Here is a 26,196-nt window from a genome sequence, read left to right on the forward strand (position 1 = left end):
TAGCTTAAAGGAACCTATTTAAAAAATAAAAAAACTAACCTTTACAACCCCTTTAAATAAGAATTGTTATTTTTAGCCACGTAACCATCCCTTTTAGCTCAGGTCGCTGAAAACAACGTCTGTCGGGGAAAATAACAATTGTTATCGCTTAGTAAATTGAGCCCTATGTGTCAGAGTTGCAACCCTTTGAAAAGCAGCAGTTGATCACATCTATACACACGTTTAGGGACATCTGTGTGGCTTGATGCCAACCAATTAGGAGTGACGGGAGGGACTAGGAGGACACCTCCTCCCTACATTCTCTTTCTATAGATTCCTATTCAGCACACTAGCTGTTGTAAGGACTAGGGTGGATTGTTTTCTGAATTTCTAGATGCTTTGCTGTATGCCTTGACAGTCCAGACACAAGACAAACCGACTGAGACCATTTCTGGTGAGTATTGATGTGTGTGTGTATGTTGTTTTTGGATATATGTTGTTGTTTCTTTTATTTGTATTTATATACTAGAAATGAATGACTGAGCTGTAATGATAAAAGCTATAAATATTATTCTGTTTTATTATGCAGAGTTTACTATGAGCATGAGTAAGCGTCTGTGCGATCGATCGGTTTAGATTTGGCGTTGGTCAGCCATGTAGAGGTTAAACTTGTGTTTTAACGTCTTTGTTTTCATTTAAATCCCATGTGAGCCAGCATTGCAGCTCAGTAAGGTGTGAAATGCACACACATTCCAAATGCATGCTGATCCGCAAAGCTTTGTGGAGCCTGACCAATGGATATTTGTTTTTTTTATACAATCCTTTTATGTGTATGTATGGTGTAGATCTCCCATAGGGCTCGCTACACAAAGCTTTACACAATGATAACCATCTTTATTTTTCTAGCCATGTGACTGTCATTTTCAAATCTCATTGGACTCAGCAATTTTTTATAGAAATGCAACTGTCATTTAAAAAAAAGATCCTTATCTTGGTGTTTTTAGCTTTTGTAAATCGAGCCTATAGCCAGTTAATTGTTGGAGTCTCAGCAGTAAGCTGGGAAGTGCAGCTTTGTTTAACCCTGAGCAGCAAATCCCTTTATTATGTAGGGCGAAAGCTGTGTCACAACACAGGATCAGTAAGTATGTCATTAACTCCTTCAAAGCCAGATGTCACAGCCGGCGCACACAAGCTAATGAACCGTGGGTTTGGCTAGAAAAAGGGCCACAGGCTTTTTTCCATGATCAGCGCAAAGTGCAGTTATCAATGGTGACCAATCAGAATGCATTTAAGTAAAGTCACACCAGTGTAAGAAAGGTTCTGAAGGCTTCCGATTGGGTGCTGTAATTTTCTTATAGTTTTTTTTTTATTATTTATTTTTTTCTCCCATTATTAGTAAGCCTTTCCAAATTCCGATTTAATTAATCAGAAGTGATTTATTTTATTATTATTATCATACAGGATTTATATAGCGCCAACAGTTTGTGCAGAGCTTTACAACACAAGGGCAAACAGTACTGAGGAATAAGAGAGACCTGCTCTTTAGAGCTTACAATCTAGGAGGGTCAAGTGATACAAAAGATAGTAACTGTGGGGAATGATCTGATGGAGAAAATATTGCAATCTGTTAAATTTTTATGCATCACGAGTATGTAAACCGTTTTATATAAAACCCTTCTTCTACGCACATCCACTACTTAATGGCCCCATAATCTTTTTTTAATGAACTAATCTCTTACGGTGTTTTTTCTGCTTCCTTATAACCTTCACTGTGAGCTCTGAAATCTCGCCCCCCCCCCCCCCCCCCATGTACTTTCATTTGTTTGGAGCAAGCAGTGTTCATTGCTTTATGCGCACTACAAATCCCATAGTAACGTTGTAAATCGTGGCGCAAACTGTTGATGCTATATACTGTATTTATTGGCGTATAACACTCACTTTTTTACTCTAAAAATGGAGGGTAAACTGTGCCTGCGTGTTATACGCAGGGGGCTGTGGAATGTTTTTTTCCTGAAACCTCCCTCTTAAAGTTAGGGTGCGTGTTATGCACCTGTGCGTGTTATACGCCGATAAATACGGTAAAACCTATATAATAATAATAGTTCATATAGATTGTAAGCGCTAAAGAGCAAGGCCCTCTGATTCCTACCGTATTAAAGTGTATTGTATTTGTACTGTCTACCCTCCAAGTTGTAAAGCGCTGCATAAAATATTGGTGCTATATAAATGCTGTATAATATTAATAATAATAATAATAATAATAATAGTTCAGAAGCAAGCACGAGATGGCAATTACGTTCCTGCATACAGGGGGACTATGGAGAACGAACGTAGCCACCCTCTAACAGGAAGTCAGATCACAGAAGCAAAACAAAGGGATCTGGAGAAGGCTGAGAGCAATAGAAGGCACTTTTTTTTACAAGGATACATTTGTTTCTTTTAAACCAGAGTTTAGTGTCACTTTAAGTAAGGACGGACTCCTCTACGAACTAAATATACCATAAATAGTATAGTATACTATAATGAAACTTTTTGCCCAGAATAAGCTTGAACTTAGGCCGCTTTCACAGGCGTTTTTTTGTTAGTGCTTTTATGTAAAAAAAAAAAGTCCCTAAAAAGCTCAAGAAAAATACCTCACTTTAAAATCAATAAATGTATTCACACTGTGGCAGCACGCTTCCATCGCGGTAAAAAGAAATCCTGCTTGCAGCATTTTTGGAACATGTTTGGGGAGTTAAAAAAAAACGCCCCCATAAATGCTCCTCCCCGTTAAAATGAATGGGAACTGCATCAAAAATGCCCTCACTAAGACCCGGTTCACACTGGGGCGACCCATTGAATGCAATGGAACCGTTCTAATTGGAGCGACGCAGGTCGCTCCGACTTAGAAAAAGGTTCTTGTACGACTTCGGGGGCGGCTCGGGGCGACCTGCATTGACTTCTATACAGAAGTCGTTTTGCAAATCGCCTCTGAAGTCGTCCTCAGGAGAGTCGCCCCCGAAGTCGTGCCGCCCCAGTGTGAACCGACTCTAAGCGTGTAGTTTTTCTGTCACGTGTCCTGTAAATACCGCACCGAAAACGCTGCAATAGCACAGCAAAAACGCTCCAATAACACTCAGGCATGTTACTGGCAGTTTTGAAGTGAATTGGTGTGAAAGTGCTCTTGCTAAAACTTCTGCATGCTGGTGTGCGATGTGTAGAAGCACTGAGGGGTGATACATTGTTACAATGCAACAAAATGTTTACTTTTTTCTTTTTATTATTATGACACAGGATTTATATAGCACCAACAGTTTGCGCAGCACTTTATAATATACAAGGAGACAGTACAGTTACGATACAATAAAATACAAGATGGTTAAGAGGGCCCTTCTCCTAAAAGCTTACAATCTAAACATTTTTTAACTTTTATTGAAGTGTCATAAGATGACACTTTATTCACATATTTACACTACAACATGTTGCACCGTAGTGCAGTGACATGTGGTGCGATGAGTTGCACTTTGTAAAAATACAGCATTTTTTTTTATCTTTACATAATGCACCACAATCCACCTCAATGCAATTTTGCGGTGTGAACAGGGCATATAGAAACAAATGTTGTTTTAGTGCATTGAGGCCTGTGCAAATCAACACAGCTCAACTGAACTAGTGTGAATGAGCTCATCTATTCTATTTATATTATTATACAGCATTTATATAGCGCCAACAGCTTGCGCAGCACTTTACAACATGGGATATCTATACCCCCCTCCTCCACCCCATGTCTACTACTGCTCTGCATTAAATGCTTAAGCTAAGCACTCTATCATCTTTGATGTTTTCCAAAAAAAAAAACTGATTCCCCAAGCACCTTGTGTATTGATTGGACACAAATAAGTTTTTTCTTTGTAATTTAAATTTTTCAAATGTATTTTGGGGCATTTTTCTTTTAATGTCAAAAACATATTTTTAATTCATTTAGACTTAGTGATACTTCCAGATATTCAATCAATTTTTTTTACGATCTGGGGCCCCCTTTAGACCTATACATTGCATTACAAATTTGCATTGTACCGTGTGGTCATTTCTGCTTTGTGTTAAGAATATCGAACACTTACATTGAATCAACCAAATATGCTGTTGATTTTTGGGGTAACTCATTAACATTTGAAATTGCAGCCTGTTTAATAGCTCTGGTATCTCAAACAACATAAAAAATTGGAAGTTATGTTATGTATAACAGAGGTAATGATAATGTCATGTTTTACAAAATCTGACTTCCCTACATCTGTTGTGCTTCAATAAACTGCTGTCAGTCAATAATCCTGACATGTGGGTTGTAGGGGGGTTGGGAGTCACAATTACTACTTTGCTAGTTCTCCCAAGGACAGGAAGCTGAAAAATCATCCTGCTACATAATTATATTTAGATACATTGACCACTCCCTCAGTACACAGATTATAGTTCAGTCATGAGTTCAATTTAATGGAAAGTACCGTATCTAAAGCCTTTTTTTATATTTTAGAGTACAGACTTTTATTACTCAACCAAAGAAATAATCCAGCCAGCAGGCCAACTTGATGTCCAGAGTAACTGTTTACTTAGGTCCCATATCGGGACAAGATGGCTCTGCTTATCACCTTTGGTAAAGAAGATCCACGTACCCGCAAAGCGCTGGTGTTTTATATTGATATGGGGCTTGCATGTCTGGTTGGTTTGATTGCTTTCAATTAATAGCTACTCTAGCTGTCAAGTTTGCATGCTAGCTTTCGGTAAATGGTTACTCTGGATGTCAAGTTGGCATGATGCCTTTCACTAAATGGTTACGCTAGATGTCAAGTTGGTTTGATGGCATTCAGTAAACGGTTACTCTGGATGTCATGTTGGCATGATGGCTTTCAGTAATGCCGCGTACACAAGATCGGTTTGTCTGATGAAAACGGTCTGATGGACCGTGTTCATTAGACTAACCAATCGTGTGTGGGCCCCATCGGTTTTTTAACCATCGGTTAAAAAAACTAGGCACTTGTATTAAAATTATCTGATGGTTAACTAACCGATAGAAAAAATACGATCGTCTGTAGGCACGTCCATCGGTTAAAAATCCACGCATGCTCAGACTAAATTAGGGGACGGCAGCGCTCGTTCTGGTAAAACTAGCGTTCGTTATGGAGATGGCACATTCATCACGCTGTAACAGACAGAAAAACGCAAATCGTCTTTTACTAACACAAAATCAGCTAAAGCAGCCCCAAGGGTGGCGCCATTGAATTTGAACTTCTCCTTTATAGTGCCGTCGTACGTGGTTTACGTGACCGCGTCCTGACACGATAATTTTTTTAACCGATGGTGTGTAGGCACGACTGATCATCAGTCAGCTTCATCGAAAACTGATGGAAAAATCCATCAGACCGTTTTCATCGGATGGACCGATCGTGTGTACAGGGCATAAATGGTTACTCGAGACATCAAGTCAGTGGGATGCCTTTCATTAAACAGTGACTCTGGATGTCAAGTTGGCACAATGGCATGATAGTTTTCACTAAATGGTTACTCTAGATGTCAAGTTCATATGATGGCTTTCACTAATTAGTTACTCTAGATGTCAAGTTGGCATGATGGCTTTCAGTAAACAGTTATTCTGGATGTCAAGTTGGCCTGATGACTTTCAGTAAATGGTTACTCTAGATGTCAAGTTGGCATGTTGGCCCTTCAGTAAACAATGACCGGATGTTAAGTTGGTATAATGGCATTCAGTAAACGGTTACTCTGGATGTCAAGTTAGCTTGATTGCTTTGAATTATTAGTTACTTTTATATGTCAAGTTGGCATGATGGCTTTCAGTAAATGGTTACTCCTAGATGTTTAGCTGGCATGATGGCTCTTAGTAAATGGTTACGCCTAGATGTCAAGTTGGCATGTTAGCTTTCATGCCCTTCAGTAAACAATGACTCTGGACGTCAAGTTGGTATAATGGCATTCAGTAAACCTTTACTCTGGATGTCAAGTTGGCATGATGGGTATTCTGGATATCATGTTGGCATGATGGCTTCAAGTAAAAGGTTACTCTGGATGTCAAGTTGGCATGATGGCTTTCTGTAAATGGGTATTCTGGATATCATGTTGGCATGATGGCTTCAAGTAAAAGGTTACTCTGGATGTCAAGTTGGTATAATGGCGTTCAGTATTAGGTTACTTTGGATGTCAAGTTAGCATGATGGCTTCCCGTAAACGGTCACTGCAAATGTATATATTGCAGCTTACTGCAGATGTTGGCAAGATGGCTTTCAGTAACTGGTTACTCTGGATATCAAGCTGGCTTTTTTTCATAATTTTTCTGATTTTTGGAATTTTATGGTGACTCCATTTTAGCTGTCCTCAGTCCGCTATAGATGGGTCTACATGAGGTTTGGCTGTGTGGTTTTCTGTATTACAAGCTTTTATTAGTGTCTATGTGACTGCTGGAGAAATTCAACCTCTCTGCTTTTCCTGGTGATTGGGGCTGAAAGTGATGGAAAATCAAAATCTTGAGTAGTCACTGAAAAAAGAAATAGGGGGGAAATCTTCAAATGGGTACACTTGCTTCAGTGAAAACATGACAAAAAAAGGCCTCCCCTCCCTACATTGAAGAGATCTTTTTTAATTTCTTCTTGTGTCTCAGGACAGGAGGTAATGAAAAATGTGTACCCAGACAGCAAGAACAGAAAAAAAAACATGAAAGCTGGTTTAAATATATCTGACTCTATTAAAAAAACTAAAACAAAAAAAAGTTTGGCTTTATTTATACTGTAATCCTTACTTTTTTAGTAACATGTACGGCTCCATAATCAGAATTTTATAGTTGGATCAAGTTCACTGATCCAGCATATTGTTGTTAATCTCTGAGGCTGTAGAGATTTTTATGTCAACCAGATAGCTATTCTAGGGGGAATGTGGGAGGTGAGAACAAAGGCAGATATAAACAGTGCTATGTAGGAGTAATGTTCTAAAATAGACATGTTCCTTTTGAAAAAGGTGTCTCTGAAAAGTATATCTTTTGGCGAATAAAGTATGTGAACAAATTTGCATCTAAATGACAAGAAATATTTTTTTTAAAAGCAACAAACCTTTTGCAAAAGCTCCCATGCCGAGGACCCTTTGTGAAAATACTTGTTTCTTAAAGCTTGAGCTAAACTCGTAGAATTTCACTTAAAAATTGTAGTTTTAGGAATCTTTGTTGAACTTCCTAAATGTAATGCCCCGTACACACAATCGGAATTTCCGATGGAAAAAGTCCATCTGATTTTTTTTCCATCGGAAATTCCGATGAATTCCGTCGGAGTTTAGATAGAGAACATATTCTCTTTTACTCCGATGGAATTCCGATGCGATTTTGGTCGGACAAAGGTCCGATCGTGTGTACGGGGCTTTAGTGTAGTCAAATCGACATTGTTTTCGACTGCAGTTAAAATAAGTTGTTCATTTGAGGAAAATTTTCTGTAACAGTGAATGTGGTTTTCGCTTGGGAAAGTCCATTCGCATCAAAATCAAATGTTAAAAGTAGGTACTTTGGAATAACATTCATCCTGTCATTGGATTCACTGATGGGAATTTTCACATGATAAGTTAATACCAAAACCTTCTAGAGTGTGGCCAGCTTAGGTGTCATGCTGATCTACTAGCTTCAATACTTGCTGTGTCCCAAAGAGAGAGAGAGAGAGAGAGAGAGAGAGATATCTTTATATAGATAGTGATTGATATTATATATATATATATATATATATATATATATATATATATAGAGCACTACCCCCGAAGGAGCTGCTGGTTTGATTTGGGTGGCATGTTACCTCTGTTTCTCCGCCATTTAGAGTACTGGATGAGAGCTGTAAGAAAGTCAATGTCCACACTGTAGGTATCTTTTCTTGTGCTTTATTACCCAACGGGGTAAAAATGGTAAAAGTAGTAGTAGTAGGTGAGATGATAGAAGAAGTGGTAGGTAATGGATTCAGACGTATAACAGGGTTTCGGAAGCAGTCCTGCTTCCAACGACAACTTGCGTCGCCACTCTAGCCAGAGTGGGTATAGTGCATCTGGATAGGCTGCTCTCACCGGTCTAGCAGCCAGAATGTCACTCTGAACTTTAGCAAAGTCTCTGCCACAGACCTTCCCAAAGGTGGAGATATTCTCGGTCCAAAATCCTTCTCAACACTGGATTAAGCACCCGGATCTCCCTTGAACAGCTTTTAGTAATCTCGGGACTGATAGGCGACCATCGTCCAGCCTCTCAGAAACAATGAAGCAGTAGGCCTCTCTTGAGATACCAGCCTCGTGCTTGGTATTTCCCAGACAGGTTCTTCATCGGTCGGCTTCCTCCCTCGGGACGGACAGCACAGGACAACTCTGCACCTGCAGTCTCAGTCTACACACTGAGCCCACAAAGCAGATCATTTGCTCCGGACCAACGTGGTCCCAGAGCCAGGAACACTGAAACACCCACACCCCGGCCAGGAGGGCCATACACAGGGTGGTGGGACGACTGCCCAGGTGGAGGGCGGCGAAGATGAACTCCACACCACTGGGGTCCCCCCTAAATACCCCCTCCCCAGCATGCACAGCGAGGCGATCAACCCTCCTGATTGGCTGCCGAGGAGAATTATCCACACTATCTTGACTCTACTGCTGCTACCTGCCGGTCTGGGGCGGGACCAACTCCCCAGACAACGACAGTGTACACACACAGTACAGCCAAAGCTGGAACAGAGGCCCTAAATGTTGCCAAATAAACACAGTCAGAGGCAACTAACTCTCTGATCACCCACTAAATTTACAGCAGCACCAGCTATGAAAGTAGCCAGGCGCTACATATATAATATATATATATACATGGCTTTTTCTGAAGGTCAGCAGTGACGAGCAAGCAACCCCCTGTGGTTACTATTCAGAATTGCAGAAGCTTGGCGCTGTTCACGGAAGCCAAGACTGCTGCTATCACTGTAGTAGTGGTGACTACTACAGTCATATGCAGTTTACACAGGGATCAGTCAGGTATGAGACATTCATGCTTACATTGATCCAAAATAACTATGGAAAAACTTCAGTTTAAAAATGTGCATACTTGTTTAATACTCCTGAAGGCAGCGAAGCCTTTGGATCAGCACGACAGCCAGGTAGACAATATTTTCTGAAAGGGAGGTTCACAATGGCAGCTTTCATATTTATTCACTGCAGCTTTCTTTTTAAGGTTTATATTTCCACATCGCTGTCTATATTTCACAAGGGAAAATTAAAACTAAAGATTATTTTGAAAAAAGGAGTGCTGGGAAAACACCCTTGAGTGCTGGGAGGAACATCTATAGAGAGCAACATGATAGCTATGTATTTAGAGACTTGTCTTTCAGCACTATGTCCTCAGCACAAATCCTACAAAGTACAACAGCTGCATGGAGTTTGTATGCTCATCCTTCATCTTTGAGGGTTGTTCAGGTGCCCCAACTTCTGATTGTACAACTAATCAGCTTCTCTACAAACTAGCCATAAAATTTGATTGTGTTTGCATAACTTTGTCAGGGACTTTAGCCTGTAAGCTCCTTTTGACCAGATGCTGATTTGTGTTGGTGTCGCTTACTTTGTACAGTGCTACATAGTATGTAATTTCTATATAAATATGTAGATAGCACCCTGGTCATAATTGGATCCCACCCATGAAGTAGTAATGTTAGTTCCTTTTAAGGTACATAAATATAAAAGAATTTCACAGAGCTGACACATTAGAGGCCATTTATAAAGGCTTCTGTGGCTGAACCTTTTCTTTCATGCAGGGCCATGACAAGGGGTTGGCAGGAGGGGCGGCTGTCCTGGGCGCAATGGTTTAATCGCAGGGATGTGGGCATCCTGGCCCTAACCCTAAGTGAAGGGGGCGGGGCATGGGGGGATGCAGTTTGGCATCTTTGCGCTGGATCGCCTTGTCCTGACATTGCTTCTATGTTACCATCCATTTATGAGGTCGCCGGCAGAGTCAATAGGATCACTGGGCAGAAAGTAACAGCACATAGGAAAATGTATGGTTATATAGGTGTGAGATGTATTTTTAGTAAGACTCTGTAAGGCCTGATTCACACCTATGCAGTTTTAGTGCTTTTTGCATTTTGCAGATTTGCACTACAGAACGTGTTACATAGGAAACCATGGTAAATGGCCTGTAGTGCAAATCTGCAAAATGCAAAAAGCACTAAAAATGCATAGGTTTGAATCCAGCCTAAATATTGGTTTTATATATACATGAGCACTAGATTTGGATGTATTTTTTTTTTTTCTAAGGTGTTTCTAGGCGCCTAGAACTTAAGAAAAAAAATGCCAAACGCCTGCATTTTTTTTTTTTTTTTTTATGCCTGGTATGCAAGAGGCCAAAATACTTGTGCGTATTACATCCACATCAATACAAATCTTTTGTATTGTGCACCCAGGGACTTTCATTAGAGTGAGCCAGGAATGCAATATTTTTTTTGTGTGTGTTTGTACTTTGCCGTAAAGTGAAATGCCACTTTTTGTTAAAAGGGCAAAAAAAAAAAAGAAGCATATTACATATGTTTAAACCTAATGCCGTGGAAGGTTGTGTCTATTATAGTCACATGATCGGTTCCAGTATTGTAATAGGTCTTCTGGGAAAAACTAAGAGGTCGATCAGAGTTTCTAAGGCAAATATTTGTACAAACTGGATAAATGACATTCCCAGTAATCTGTTGCTACAAAACATTGATAGAATTTTTAGAAGATCTCAACCAAGGCTCTAACCATTATCCACACCACCCAATGTAAAAATAAAAACAGTTTTGGCTGAGGTATTGTTTTAGAGAAATGGTCATCACAAAAAAATAACAAAATCAAAATGAACGGATGTCAGAACTGATCATTTGTTTAGGTAGTAACTGCAATAATCTAAAACGCACGACCACAGCGTTCATTAACTACTAATCACATTGTGGACACTTGTATATCTATCTATAGGAGGGAGAGAGAGAGAGGGAGAGAGAGAGAGAGAGGGGGAGAGAGAGAGGGGGAGAGAGAGAGGGGGAGAGAGAGAGGGGGAGAGAGAGAGGGGGAGAGAGAGAGAGAGAGAGAGAGAGAGAGAGAGAGAGAGAGAATATATACACACTATATTGCCAAAATTATTAGGACGCCTGCTTTTACACGCACATGAACTTTAATGGCATTCCAGTCTTAATCCGTAGGGTTCAATATTGAGTTGGCCCACCCTTTGCAGCTATAACAGCTTCAACTCTTCTGGGAAGCTGTCCAAAAGGTTTAGGAGTGTGTCTATGGGAATGTTTAACCATTCTTCCAGAAGCGCATATGTGAGGTTAGGCACTGATGTGAACAAGAAGGGCTGGCACGCAGTCTCCACTCATCTTAAAGGTGTTCTTTCGGGTCGAGGTGCATGCCAGTCAAGTTCCTCCACCCCAAACTTTCTCATTTATGTCTTTATGGACCTTGCTTTGTGCACTGGTCGAAATCATTTGGTGGAGAGGGGGATTATGGTGTGGGGTTGTTTTTCAGGGGTTGGGCTTCGCCACTTAGTTCCAGTGAAGGGAACTCTTAGGCCTCGTACACTCGGACAGTTTCCTCGGGAAGAATCCATCAAGAAACTTGGTGGGAGAGTTTTTTTGCCGAGGAAACTGTTCGTGTGTACATTTTTCATCGAGGAAACTGTCGAGGAACTCGTCGAGCCAAAAAGAGAGCAAGTTCTCTTTTTCCTCGACGGGAGTCAAATTGGCTCGTCGAGTTCCACGTCGGGCTGGTTTCCGACGAGAAACTCGAGCGTGTGTATGCTAAGGAACCCGCGCTTGCTCATAATAAAGTATGAGACGGGAGTAAAAGTAGCATTTGTAATGGAGAGAACAAATTTTTAAAGCTGTAACAGACTGTAAAGTGCAAATCGTCTCTTACCAAACTTTTACTTAACACGCAAACACATGAGATTAGCAAAAGCAACCCCCAATCGAACTTCCCCTGCCGTCCTATGTGTTGTAGTCACCGCGTTTGAGAACAAGGATATTTTGTCTTGACTGTGTGTACGCAAAGCAAGCTTGTCGAGTTCCTCGACAAGCCTAACAAGGAACTCTACGAGGAAAATTATGTGTTTTGCCCGACGAGTAATTTGGTCGTGTGTACGAGGCTTTAAGGCGTCAGCATACCAAGATATTTTGTACAATTTCATGCTCCCAAGGAACTTGACTGGCTTGCACAGAAACCTGACTGTAACCCGATAGAACACCTTTGGGATGAATTGGAGCGGAAACTGCAAGCCAGGTCTTCTCGCCAACATCAGTGCCTGACCTCACACATGCGCTTCTGGAAGAATGGTCAAAGATTAGTGTGATCCCTGACACTTTCAAACCAACAAAATCTACAATACAGATGTTCATTTAATGGGGTCAGCTTCTGAGATCATTCACCACAACTCCTGAGACAACCACACAAATGTGCCAAAATTAATATCAGAGTATGCCCAGTTTTACCAGAGCGTTTTACAGCAGCCTTGAGATGAGTGAGATTGGGAGGACAAAAAACTAAACAACCATACTTTGTTGGCATGACTTAAGATCTATATAATAATAATCATATAATATAGTAAACTTATTTTTAAAGCCTAGCTCCAGGCACAACATTTTTCCCTTGATTGTTTTGAATAAAGTGAGGAAGGGTTGGAACTTCAGACATGGTTGTATCGCAATCTGTGAGTGAATTTGGAAGATTTACTCTCATTCCACGTCACCATGACACCAGGAGAAGAAATGAGGGGAATGTAATTTACCAAGGCATGAACATTTATGTGTGCTTGTAATGGTTTTGTGACTGGTGCTGCCATTTCAAATTTGATTAAATAATATTACATTAATTACATTTAATATCTTTTTTAAATGCCTTAGATATATCTTTACCTAATTTGTAAAATATAATTTCATTATAGTATGTAGATTAGCGATTAACCCCTTAATATCCACTCTTGGTTCATATCGCATTATCTATAGTACTTAGCAGAACCCAGATTACATATTTACAATCTAGTGTAATTGAAAGGCTTGTGCAGTTATTAGAGCTGAAACCCAGGACAAAAAAAAAAAAGATGCAAATGGATGCAGCTCTATAATCATTAATACACCATTACATTTTTTTATTTTATTTTTTTAATGCAAGCAATGCAAGCACAGTAAAACCTTGGATTGCGAGCATAATTTGTTCCAGAAACATGCTTGTAATCCAAAGCACTTGTATATCAAAGCAAAGTTGTAACTTCATTAAATGTAACCATTTTGCTCTCTTCTCTTTTATACTGTGTTGTGACATGACGCTACTCTATCAAGACATCGCTTGTATATCAAGTCAAAATGTATTAAACATTTTTGCTTGTCTTGCAAAACGCTCTCAAACCAAGGTTTTACTGTACCTGGATTTGATTTAGTATTAGCCTATTTGCAATCCCTGTACAGCAGAGCTTTGACTTGGAATAGGAAGGGCAGCTCAAAAAAGCTTGTGTTTTTATGAAGAATGCTGATAAGTGGAAAGAGCAGAATGACATATGATCTCATCAGTCTGCTGATTCTCCTTTCACTGTTCAGTCATAGGCTGGGGAATGGATAAGATCTATAAGCATAGCTCCCAACCGTCCCTGATTTCGAAGGATTGACCCTTATTTGGAACAAAGGCTCTCTGTCCCTCTTTCCTCCTCATTTGTCCCTCATTTTGGTCTGATCTATACAGTTGTATATAAAATTCACTTTTTGTCTTTCAAAAAGCGTTTTCCCAGTGCTAAACCTTTCATCCAATTTCTAGATTGTTGCATTTGTAAATTTTAAAAGCCAGTATAAAAGCAATAGTAGTGGTAAAAAAAAATCAGTTGTGGGTTTAAGATATATATATATATATATATATATATATATTTTTTTGTATAATTCTTCTTTAAGAGGACGTGACAGGGGATGTGTCCTATTCCTACATACTTTTGCCAAAAGGTGTGCCTTATTCCTATATCAAAAAATGGTATGGGAGGTATGTATAAGGCCTCGTACTCACGACCAAACATGTCTGCTGAAACTGGTCCGCGGACCAGTTTCAGCGGACATGTTCGTTCGTGTGTAGGCAGTAACGGACAGAATTCCAGCAAACAATCGTCGGCCAGACCGTTTTCCAACGAACAACTGTTTCCTGGTCTTGCTTTAAAACAGTCTGCTGGAATCGTGTCCGTCAGACATGTTCGGTCGTCTGTACACAAAAGCAGCGTACAAAAACCCCGCGCATGCTCAGTCCAAATGAGGAGACGGGAGCGCTCGTTCAGGTAAAACTCGCGTTTGTTTGGGATATGGCACATTCGTCATTAGAAACCTTTTATTCTAGCAAGAGAACAATGTCTTAAAAAGGCGCACTAAACCACATTTTAAAGCCTCGTTTTCTTAATTCTTCTCTTGCTAGAATAACCCCGTTTTCTTGCTGATGCAATTTCAATAGAGTTGTCCCATACTGAAATGTCACATTTCTTGCTTGTGATGTAATCCTTTAATAATGTTTTCTATGCCAGACGTGTGTTTTGGTTGGTGGTCCTCCATAATTTAGAGTAGTCATTTTTGTAAAGGAATGTGCATTTTTTTAATTTATTTTTTTGTTTCTAGTTATGTCACCATTTAAACTTTTTTTTTTTTACATGTTTTTTTAAATTTTTTTTTTTTTTGTTGGTGTTTCATTAGAGAATATTAAACCATGTTGGCACACCAAATGTCCCCCCCCCCCCCCAAGGAGTGTGTCCTTTGTAAATTACCCATTGTATATTTATTAAAGGTTTGCTGCCTAATAATCCCCACAGTATATCAAACAATAGACATGTTTTCAAATGAAAGCAAAAGGCCTTTTATTCAGGCAAATGTCATCACAAAAAATAAAAAGAACAGCAGCACTAGAATAGATAGCAAACTATATGCAAACTTGCATTTCCAACATGGTGAAGGATAAACTTCCAAGCCTCAGGAGCCAAACACAAAAATATGAAGCAGCAGCACACAAACAAAGGAACCCAAACTGTGGTAGTACAAACAAGATGTCCTTTATGTGGAAGGAAATGGAAGGCAGAAAATCAACGTTTCCTCCTCTTTCCAGCCTTCCCTCCAGGCAGCCTTCCAGCGGATCGAACACGGGGTCTTGCAGGTGGGGTTGATGTGGCAGCAGGAGGATGGTGTTCCGCAAGCCGGGCCGGGTCACATAGCCCAGTGTCTGGGGTCAGCAGGCCCCTCTGCATCCACCAAAGGACCTGGTTCATCAGGGCCTTTGCCAGTCTTCTCTGGTCCTCCTCCCCTTCATTTAAATCATGGGCCAATGAGGCACTGAAGGCCTCTGTGGGGTTGAGGGGGGCCCTCATGATGGCGCTTGCCTCCTGGATCATGCGGAGGCTTGCCTCCTCCACAGGCCTCAACTGCCTCCTTCGGCCTGATGGCCTCACCTGGGGGGGAGAAGACTGGCTGGTGGTGGTTCTCCTGGCCGGGTGGACCTGCTGCAGGCCACTGGGCCCAGCCTCCTCCTGGCTGCCACTGACCCCGGCCTCCTCCTGGCTGCCACTGACCCCGGCCTCCTCCTGGCTGCCACTGACCCCGGCCTCCTCCTGGCTGCCACTGACCCCGGCCTCCTCCTGGCTGACAGACACCTGAGGATCTGCCACCTCCTGGCTGATCTCTTCTTCCTGTGTGGAAAAAAAAAGAATTTTTTTACAATTTCGCTAAATAAAACCACACTCATTTTCATGTTTTTCGTTCAGTATTTTCTGTTCATTATTACTTGAATACACTCTACTTCTGACCCCTGCAGTTGTCATCCCTGACACCTATTTGTCTGTACACCTTTTTGTTTGCTTTTTTCCAGCTTGGTTTTTTTTTTACAATATCTAATCATTAATCCACCAAGAATTATTTACGCCATAAATATAGAGGAAACTACTATACCTCCTCATCGAAGGGTGGCAGATCTGCATCTCTGTCAGCCAGGCCCTCTTCCTCCGACTCTGCAGGGCTGTGGTCATCTGGGGAATGTCCGCTGGAAGGTAGCATGGAGGAAAGGTTGGAAGAAAGACTGGACATCGTTTTCCTGCCTTCCATTTCGTCCCGCAAAAAAGCCATCTGTTTATAATACCACAGTTTGGGTTCCTTTGCTTGTCTTGCTGCTGCTCCCGATTTTTTGATTTTATTAGCTTTGTATGCTCTCCTGTATGTGCTTCTGAGGTTGGCAAGTTTATCCTTCACCATGTTGGCAGTGCATCCTGGCACCCAAGTTTGCATATAATTTGCTAGCTCTTCTAGTGCTGCCGCTCGTACCTCTTTATTGCAATATAACGAGTGTTTTGAATTCCACAGGATGGGCGTGTCCTGGTATTTTTGAAGTAAGGCCTCTATAGATTCCTTGCTTTGTAGGAGGTCCATTGCAATTTTTGCAAAATTATATTTCTTTTTGAGTCTAGATTACAAAAACATAAACCACAGAAAAATAAATATTCCAAAGGATCAGCGTTGACCTTGATCTAATATGTGTCTTCAAATTTATTACCTATATCTAATTCCAAACACAGTCTCTCTTGTTTAAACAATGATTGGCAGCTCGGCCGCATTGCTTGTACCAAACATTGATTTGCTAGATGCAGAGCCATTGTTCACATTGCAGTAAATATTTTAAATATATTAAATTAAACAATGCTTACAAATGACAGTTTTCATCTAGGCACTCTTTCATGTGTAAATCTCATACCCCTGACAATGGATGACATAAAAGACACTTCCTAATGACCTCTGTACAACCAACACTTGAACAATACTTTGCCTGATCTGAATACACCATTCAAAAACTTGTCAATGAGGTACAGCATTGTTCACATCTCTATTTTGTGAGGTGTCCAAAAGCATTTGGATACCAAAATAACATTGTGGTACCCCATAGACAGAATAGCTTAAAAAGGGTGCAACCAACAGCCCAAACCCCCATCCCATGTGTCTACATTTTCAAGGCCTCTGCTGATCACATTTTTAATTTCCTTACCTTCCTGTCTCTCGCTCCTCGTTTCTCACGCTCGCCTAATTACCGCGTAAGATGCGTAATCACGGCGTAAACCTTTTAAACACTCCGCGTATTTATGAAACCCCGCCCTCGTCACCTTTGCGAGGCCCCTAATCAATGAGTTTAGGAAATATGGCGTTAACTGTGTATGTTCTGGATGCGCTCGAAGATTCTCCGCGTAACGGACGTAAACACGTTGTTTGCATTCTCTACACTCCGCGTATGTATTAAACGCCGCCCTCTTCTCCGCCCATGGCGTAAGAATTCATCTTTTCCACGCCCATAATCTCTGTGGGAAAGGAAAGATGGCGATGTCACACGAGCGGGCACGATGCTCTCATGCCACAAGTGAAGGGACAGAGGCAGGGACGTCCCGATCAAGGAAAAGAAGATATAAAGCCACTAATATGCGGTTCCAGGAAATGGTGGAGTTAGTTTACATCATGCGAAAAAAGGACTATGATGGTGAATTAGGGCCATACAAGACCCCTAACCGCCGAAAGGCACATATTATGGACAAGGTGGCGAGGAGAATGCAGAGGATGTTTGGGATCACCAGGTCCAAGGAACAGCTGAGGAAACGCTGGTCAGACTTAAAATTGAGGGAGCCACATCAGATGAAGAAAATACTTAAAATTCTGCGTAAAAGTAAGTAAATATATATTGGGGTTGGGGGGGGGGGGGGTGGTGATTGTCTGCAATAATGTGTTGCCATGTATATTTCACCATCTGCCTCCTTGGCCTGCTTGTAATTTTAAAGACATGTTGTTATTTATTTTTTAGAACATAAATAACTACATATTTACAAACAGTGTTCTTAGTAAACAACGTAACATCACATAGTTTATCAGAAAGGCTCGGTTATTCCAGGAACAACACACCTGGACATGGCTCACTGGCCAAAAACTTTGTTTGTAAACATTGTGTAAAAGCTAGTTCTAGAAATAATATGGTAATAAAGCAGATGTTTTCACATCTGCAATGCAGAGCACCTGTGTCTCCCCAAATCAAAAATGGGTTTTGGTAGGGTCTCCCAGAAATACAGTTTAGGGGGGACATCCATGTGTGTCACTTTGCTAAAAAGGGGCAGGATCAGAGCTTGCCATATAGAAGTAATTGCAAAATGTAGGTTTGGTGAAAGATAAAAGTAACTAAATGAAAGCATCTTCTAAGCAATGTGTGCGATTTATGCTCTCCAATATCTGTGTGCTGATGAGTCTACATTTTTTTTGGTTTATTTCAGGGGAAAGAAGTCGCCAGCATTTGGAGGAGGCAGAGAGGGCCAGACAAGGCCAAAATCTGCCATCTCAACATGTGGAGGAGGAGGAGGATGTGGAAGGAGAAGAGGATGTGGAAGGAGAGGAGGATGTGGAAGGAGAGGAGGATGTGGAAGGAGAGGAGGATGTGGAAGGAGAGGAGAATGTGGAAGGAGAAGAGGATGTGGAAGGAGAGGAGGATGTGGAAGGAGAGGAGGATGTGGAAGGAGAGGAGGAAGGAAGAAAGGAGGAAGGAAGAGAGGAGGAAGAAGTAATTTTGGACTTAGAAGTCATAGCAGATGAAGGGCAAGTGGCGGAAGAACAATTTGGCGAATTGAAAGAAGGTGGATTGATGGATGAAGGAGGAGTCCAAGATGATGGGGAAGTGGTGGAAGAAGGAGGAGTGATTGAAGATGATGGGGAGGTGGTGGAAGAAGGAGGAGTGATAGAAGATGTCGAAGAGGTGGAAAGGAGAAGCCCATCAGGTCAGTGTCACCCTAGCTTGATTCAAAAAAACATATGTAGATAGGCCTCATTGAAAAATAATATTGTAAATGCCATTTTTTTTTTTTGTTTTAGGGGAGGAGGATGGTGTGCCAATATTTTCACGTGCAAGTGCTGCTATAATTATTCAGCAGGTAATGGAGTGCAGCACTGAAATGCACAATATGCGTGAAAGGATGTTTCTCATGGAACAGAATGTAACAAATGTCCTTTTGGAATGCAGCACGGAAATGGACAATATGCGGCAAAGAATGATGGTCATCGAATCTAATTTTAAGAACATTATTGACATGATGGGCCGTGTCAAAGACTGAAACACCCCCCGCCCATCCCCCGCCCCCACAAACATTTTTACAGTTTGAATAATGAATACGCCAAAATTTGAAGATACACACACAGTGTGCCAACATGTGCTATCTGCCATCACAGAATATCTAATGTCTGTGCTTTGTGGGTCCAACCCCCTCCTCCATCCTCAAGTAGTTGAGAGGAAGGGTTTGCTCCCACAAAACACAGACATTGATCACCCATGATGTCAGATAGCACATGTGGCCATTTGTCTGTTGAACCAATGACATTTGGCGAGTTTGCACTGAATGTGTGTATCTTCCAATTTTGGCGTGTTCCAGTGTGAAAGCACACCATGACTGACTGCTGTTGTGAGTTTTTATATTTTTGGAATTGGATTTTGTTACTTTTTGACCATGTTGAACATTTTGGGATACTATAAAGTTTAGACCATAAAGAATAAACAACGCCAAAAATTTTTAAAAATATATATATAGAATTATAAATCTCTCTAATCACTGAATTTAGTGAAGTAGAGATTTGACTCCAAATTCTCACCTAAAAATTTTCTTTTAGAAAAACACACCAAAAACAAAAAAAATGGTTAAAAAATTATTGTTTTTTGTGCCTAAAAAATATGGCCAAAAAAAAATTTAAGGCGGTAAACACCCCACCAAATATAATCTATATATATATATATATGTAAACAATAAATCTAACTATATTTGAGTAAAAAAAAAGTGAACTTGTTAATAAATGTATAATCTGCATAATATTTTTGGTTGAATTACCTGAAAAAAAAAAAAAAGTTAAAAAATTTTTTGAAGACTCCTAAGTACAAAAGCAGGGAGTAATGAAAAAAATATAAAATTATTTTTGGGGTCATGAACAAGCAAAAATTAAAAAAACTTGACCTCAACATTTACAAATGGAGTTGCTTCTTATTTCTAGACTCAATACCCTGTTTGTAGATGAGTGAATACTGTGCAAAATGTGGTTAGTTACTAAAAGTGGAGAAATCAATTATGCATTACAATTGAAGAAGTTAGTTAGAGAACCAGGAAGACAGAAAAAGAGAAAAAGCATTAATGACAAACAACTGTATAAAGTCCAATGGTCTAATTATTTATTATTTTTTAGAATATTCCTTTCTTTGGGGGCCGAATTAGAAAGAAATATGATCTGGCATAGCAATGGCCCCCCGACCCATGAAGTACTCAACATATTTGTCGCGTACCTCACGAGCTGATTGGGGGGCCAAGCCAGCGCGACCAGTGTCCAGCCCGGGAAGGGGATCTGAGGGTAGTCTTGCCTCAGAACCGATGTCGGGTAGGTACGTCTGGGAGTGCCTGCGTAAAAAGTTGTGCAAAATGCAGCAGGCAAATACAACGGTGTCCAATTTATATTCCGCCAGATGTATCGATGTCCTGAACAGGCGGAACCGGTTGGTGAGTATCCCAAAGGCATTCTCGACTACCCTCCGAGCCCTGGCCAACCGAAAATTAAACACACTCCTCTCTGAGGTGAGGGTCCTCTGGGGAAAAGGCCGCATGAGGTGAGGACCAAGCCCGAAAGCCTCGTCCGCTAGGAACACAAACGGAAGTCCTTCCACATTATCTTCATCTGGTGGCAATGCCAGACCACCAGCTTGGAGACGATCATAGAAATCAGTCCGTGCGAACACTCCCCCATCAGACATCCGGCCGTTCTTCCCCACGTCCACATATAGAAACTCATACTGTGCCGACACCACCGCCATCAACACAATACTATGATAACCCTTGTAATTATAATAGTAGGACCCCGAGCGGGGTGGGGGCACAATGCGGACGTGTTTCCCATCTATTGCTCCACCGCAGTTTGGAAAATCACACCGCTGGGCAAATTGGGAAGCCACAGACTGCCATTCCTGTGGTGTGGAGGGTAGCTGTGGGGACAAACAAAATTAGAGATTTAGTACTTTGTAACAAATACATCCTACAAGCATCCTTGTGACAGTTCACAGTATTAAAATTGCATTAGAAAAATGTGCATGGAGAATTTGGGAAATGAAATATATAGGGCCACTTCATTAAGAGACTCCACAGCCCTCTGATGGGGACAATAAAAGTTTGAAGGGGGGGACACAAAAACCAAAAAGTCCTGTTTGAAAAAATGGCAAGGTGGGTTTGTCCCTAGGATAGCATGCTGGACAGGTTAATATTGGGTAAGGGACAAATATGCAGGTAGGCCAAGAATAAAACATGTAAAGCTGATATCAACATGCATAGGGAGAAAAGGTAACGTTAGTTAAACACACAGCATATCTGGGAAAATAAAAATAAAGTTAGTTGGCCACATTATTAGAGCCAGGAAACTTACCTTAATATACTCCTCATGCATAACTTTGATGATGGCAGCACACGTGTCCGGTATGATGACCCCAAGCGCCTGCGGAGAGATGCCTGTCGAGAACTTGAGGTCCTGCAGGCTCCTCCCAGTCGCCAGGTACCGCAACGTGGCAATAAGCCTCTGCTCGGCCGTGATGGCTTGGCGCATCACAGTGTCCTGCCTCGTGATATAGGGGGACAGAAGATCCAGCAGACGGTTGAATACGGGGTCCGTCATGCGGAGAAAATTCCTAAAGTCATTAGGATTATTCTCCTGGAGTTCCCTAAGCAGAGGCATATGTGAGAACTGGTCACGCTGGCGCAACCAATTCTTGGTCCAGAAACGCCTCCGCCCCCTGTTTCTGGCCAAAGTACTGGACAAATGAACATATCCAGCAGCCATCCCATAAACAGCACCAACTCGCGAAAATTGACGCTGCTGCTCCATCATGGCTTCAAACCGGCCGGCTGGTCAGTCAAGAACACACTGAAACAGAAAGCACTCGCAAATCCAGCACTACCTGCGACAAACGCGTGACAAACAGATACGAGCGCACAGGATGCAACTGCTAAAGCAGAAACAACCTGCTTGCCTATAGCCGAATGACAACTACGTTACCGCAAGCACACGCACTGAACCCGTGAATACACGCTGTCAAAGCCTGGAGACCGAGAAGCGCGAATCAGCTCTAACCAAACCTTCACTAACACGAGCAAACACGTAACTAGCAAAAGAGGAACAGAGGGCGGCGCCATTAACTTTGGTCTTCCCCTTTATAGTGACGTCGTACGTAGTTTACGTGCACGCGTTCCGGTACGACGGGAATTTGGTCCGCTGGTGTGTACACGCCAGCGGAACAAAACACAAATCAGCCTTGTACGCCGGAAACTGTCGGGCAGACAGTTTCCAGCGCACAGATCCGGTCGTGAGTACAAGGCCTAAGGGTTAGAAGAGGTAAAACGTATGCCCCGTACACACGACTGGTTTTCCCGTCTGAAAAACTTTTCGTCGGGAATCCCGACCCTGTGTATGCTCCATCTGACTTTTTCCCACAGGAAAACTGCCGGAAAAAAGCAGGATGTCTTTTTTCCCCATCAGGAAAAAATCCTAGCGGTAAAAACGTTTGTAAGCTTTTCCGACGGGGAAAAAAAAAACATGCATGCTCGAAAACAATTAGGCGCATGCTCAGAAGCATAGAACTTAATTTTGTCAGTTCGTCGTAGTCTTTTACGTCACCGCGTTCTTGGCAGTCAAAAGTCCACCGAACATTTGTGTGACCGTGTCTATGCAAGGCAGGCTTGAGAGAAATTCCGTGGGGAAAACCATTGGTTTTTTTCCAATGGGAAAACCGGTCGTGTGTACGGGGCATAAGTCTCCTGCACTGCCAGACAGGGCTGTGTTGTGTAGCAAAGCTATGTAAATCAGTACTGGATGAACATAAATAGAAGTCCTTTGTCAGGTAAAGCAGCTCACCTATATGTATGAGGTTTCTTGTTAGGCCTCGTACACACGACCGAGGAACTCGTCGGAAAAGCCACATTGTTTTCCTCGACAAGTTCCTTGTTAGGCTAGTCGAGGAACTCGACAAGCTTGCTTTGTGTACACATGGTCAAGACAAAATCTCCTCGTTCTCAAACGCAGTGACGTACAACACGTACAATGGCAGGGGAAGTTCGATTCTACTGGCACAACCCTGGGGGCTGCTTTTGCTAATCTCATGTGTTTGCGTGTTAAGTAAAAGTTTGGTAAGAGACGATTTGCACTTTTCAGTCTGTTACAGCGTGAAAAATGTGTTGTTATCTCCATTACAAATGCTACTTTTACTCCCGTCTCACACTTTATTCTGAGCATGCGCAGGTTTTTTAGCATACACACGCTCAAGTTTCTCATCGAAAACCAGCCCGACGAGGAACTCGGCGAGGAAATTGAGACTCCCGTCGAGGAAAAAGAGAACTTGTTCCTCGACAGTTTCCTCTATGAAAAAAGTACACACGACCGTTTTCCTCGGCAAAAAAGCTCTCCCACCAAGTTTCTTGATGGATTCTGTTGAGTTTCTCGGTCGTGTGTATGAGGCCTCAAGGTTTCCACACTTTTTTTTTACTTTATTAAATATTTTGGAGGCCATTCGCTTTAATCTGTTTCTTTAGCGTTTATCTGGAGTTTCATCTTGGGCCTCCTGCACACAGGGCGTTAAAAACGCAGCTCTTGGGGGCGTTTTACTTATATTTTTCTGCCTCTTAACGCCCCTCTATATTGGCCTATGTGTCCTACTCATCCATCATCAGTGCCTGACCTCACAAATGTGCTTCTGGAAGAATGGTCAAACGTTCCCATAGACATACTCCTAAACCTTGTGGACAGCCTTCCCAAAAGAGTTGAATCTGTTATAGCTGCAAAGGGTGGGCCAACTCAATATTGAACCCTACGGACTAAGACTGGGATGGGGAGGGGAAGCCTGTATTAGGCCTAATGGTGATGTGCCACTTTATTATTTTTGAAAGTTTCATTCATAATACCAAAAACAACACAAGCTGGCTTGCAAAAAGTTTATTTGTATTTGATTCTAACATTAATATTAATTACTGAAAGCTGATATATGATGAGGACCCCTTGTTAACAACTCTCACCACCAAAACTCTTCAGTTTACCTGTCATGCTTCAACATCTACTGTTGATCACACATAGGGGCTGCTTTACTAAAACTGGAGAGTGCAAAATCGAGTGCAGCTCCGCAAAGAAACCAATCGGATTTCAGGTTTTATTGTCAAAGCTTAATTGAACAAGCTGAACTTAGAAGCTGATTGGCTATTATGCACAGCTACACAAGATTTTGCACTCTCCAGTTCTAGTAAATCCCCCATATATCTGAACCCACAACTTTTAGAACACAAGTTTTCTAGCTAAGACACCTACTTGGGTGTCTTAGGGAGGAATTTTTCTGCTTATTTTGGAAATGTCCCTTTACTTTCTATCCTGCGCACACTACTAAATTATAAAAAGGAAAAAAACCTGCTGGGGTTTGAATCGAAAATGCAAAATAAAATGTTTTGGCTTTCGCTTAAACTGTGTGAAAGTATATATTACTGTCAATTTAAACAACTGTCATATTTTCTCAGATTTATAGGGATGGCAGACCCGATGATGATGGCCGCTATGCACAACGGACATCCCAACTACAGGATGAACATGAACGGTATGCAAACTCAAGTTCCTCCTCATGCAATACGAAACACAATTGCAGCACCAATGATGCAGTATGTAGGTACCAATCCTGATGGAAATATGAGGACAAGAATGAATATGCACCAGCATACGTCGGCAGCAATGTACCCTGGACAAGCCCAGCCCTATATGGCAACACAGCAACTTATGGCCACTATGCAACTTCAGAAACTCAACAATCCGTACCAGGGATATCCAAGTATGGGGAACCCTGGACTTTTACAAAGTCAGCTCACCTACAGAATGGCACCTAGTCACCACCACCAGCACATGCCCATCCTAAATGTGACAGACGCAGACCTCATTGATGAAGATACATTGACATCATTGGCTCTGGAATTGGGTCTGGACAGAATTGAAGAGCTGCCTGAGCTCTACCTGGGACACAATGAGATGGACTTTATTTTGGACTTTGTTGGCAAGCAGCAGGTCAGCACAGTAACATGCTGATGGGACGCTTCTTGAGCAAAGTTCAGATTCATTTGCACTGCATATGGCTTGTATAAAATCTGGATTCAAACCCTTCCCCTGTCCTGTTCTGTCGTATTGGAATTACAAAAACAATCTCTTATAACCTATGTTCTGACTGAGAACAGTGGGTTTACTAACCGGCATGGGACAATATTGACTATTTTCAGTGGGAATTTGCACTGCACTTAGTGATAACAAGCATTGGTTAATGTTTCAGAAGGGCGAGTGCTTGTACGCATTAGTGTTCCAGTTATCACAGTAAACATTCCCAGAACAGTAAAAGAATACAGCTAGTGTCAGGCCTTTTCTGAATAACATACCGTATGTCCTATTGTAAAACTTGGAAATAATGATTGTATGCTATGGATTTGTATTTGCATGTAGTCACAGGTGTATTTTGCAGATCAGAGACTTATTTGGTGTGATGATGTAATCACATTTAATGCAATGTCACTGGACTTCAAAGGCACCCTTAGAACTTAAAAAGGTGAGTGGTCGATGGGGACATTCATTTTTATCAAGCTACAAATGTGGTTTAAAGCTTTGTTTCTTCTTGCACTAAACTTACTATCGAGAGCAGAAACTGTAGATTACTTTATTTTTGCAGGGGATGAAAAAAATCCTTTAATATAATTTAAAGATTTTTCTATGATGCTCCTCGCAATCTAGAAGGGCTGGTCCTCTCCTTTTTTGGAAACAATGCTTAGGGAATTCTAATTGTTTGTCATTTGCTGCCTGATTCAGTAATAAAAAAATCAACTTGTCTACATGGTTCCTTTCTTCTTCCTTTTTTTTTTTTTTTTGCATTACAAGAAAATTGATGCACAGAGAACACACTAACTCATCTTGACAATCATTATCAAAATACACACTTTGACCACATTTCAGATTTTACAATGGTAAGATTTTTGCAAATCACAAACTGGCAGGATGTAATTGGAAAAAAATCCAAAAATATCAAAATAAAATTAATAGGTATTTTTTTGTTTTACTGGCACAATGCACACTTATCTAAAAAGGTACACAAACCTAGATTTGATTCTCCCACATTCCAACTGAT

General features: G+C 41.3%; 1 protein-coding gene across 1 annotated transcript; it reads left to right on the forward strand.

Annotated features, from left to right (window-relative positions):
- The first annotated feature begins 298 nt into the window (after positions 1-298).
- On the forward strand, positions 299-25,901 carry LOC120926934 (cbp/p300-interacting transactivator 3-like). The gene is made up of 2 exons (XM_040337239.1): positions 299-433; positions 24,560-25,901. The coding sequence occupies exon 2, from the start codon at positions 24,570-24,572 to the stop codon at positions 25,113-25,115; it is 546 nt and encodes a 181-aa protein (XP_040193173.1). The 5' UTR covers positions 299-433; positions 24,560-24,569; the 3' UTR covers positions 25,116-25,901.
- The last annotated feature ends 295 nt before the right edge of the window (positions 25,902-26,196 follow it).

The sequence above is a fragment of the Rana temporaria genome, chromosome 2 (genome assembly GCF_905171775.1).
Source record: "Rana temporaria chromosome 2, aRanTem1.1, whole genome shotgun sequence".
NCBI classification, from domain to species: domain Eukaryota; kingdom Metazoa; phylum Chordata; class Amphibia; order Anura; family Ranidae; genus Rana; species Rana temporaria.

Excerpts from the sequence above, each read along its gene's own strand:
- LOC120926934 (XM_040337239.1), top strand. The coding sequence starts at position 24,570 with ATGGCAGACCCGATGATGATGGCCGCTATGCACAACGGACATCCCAAC.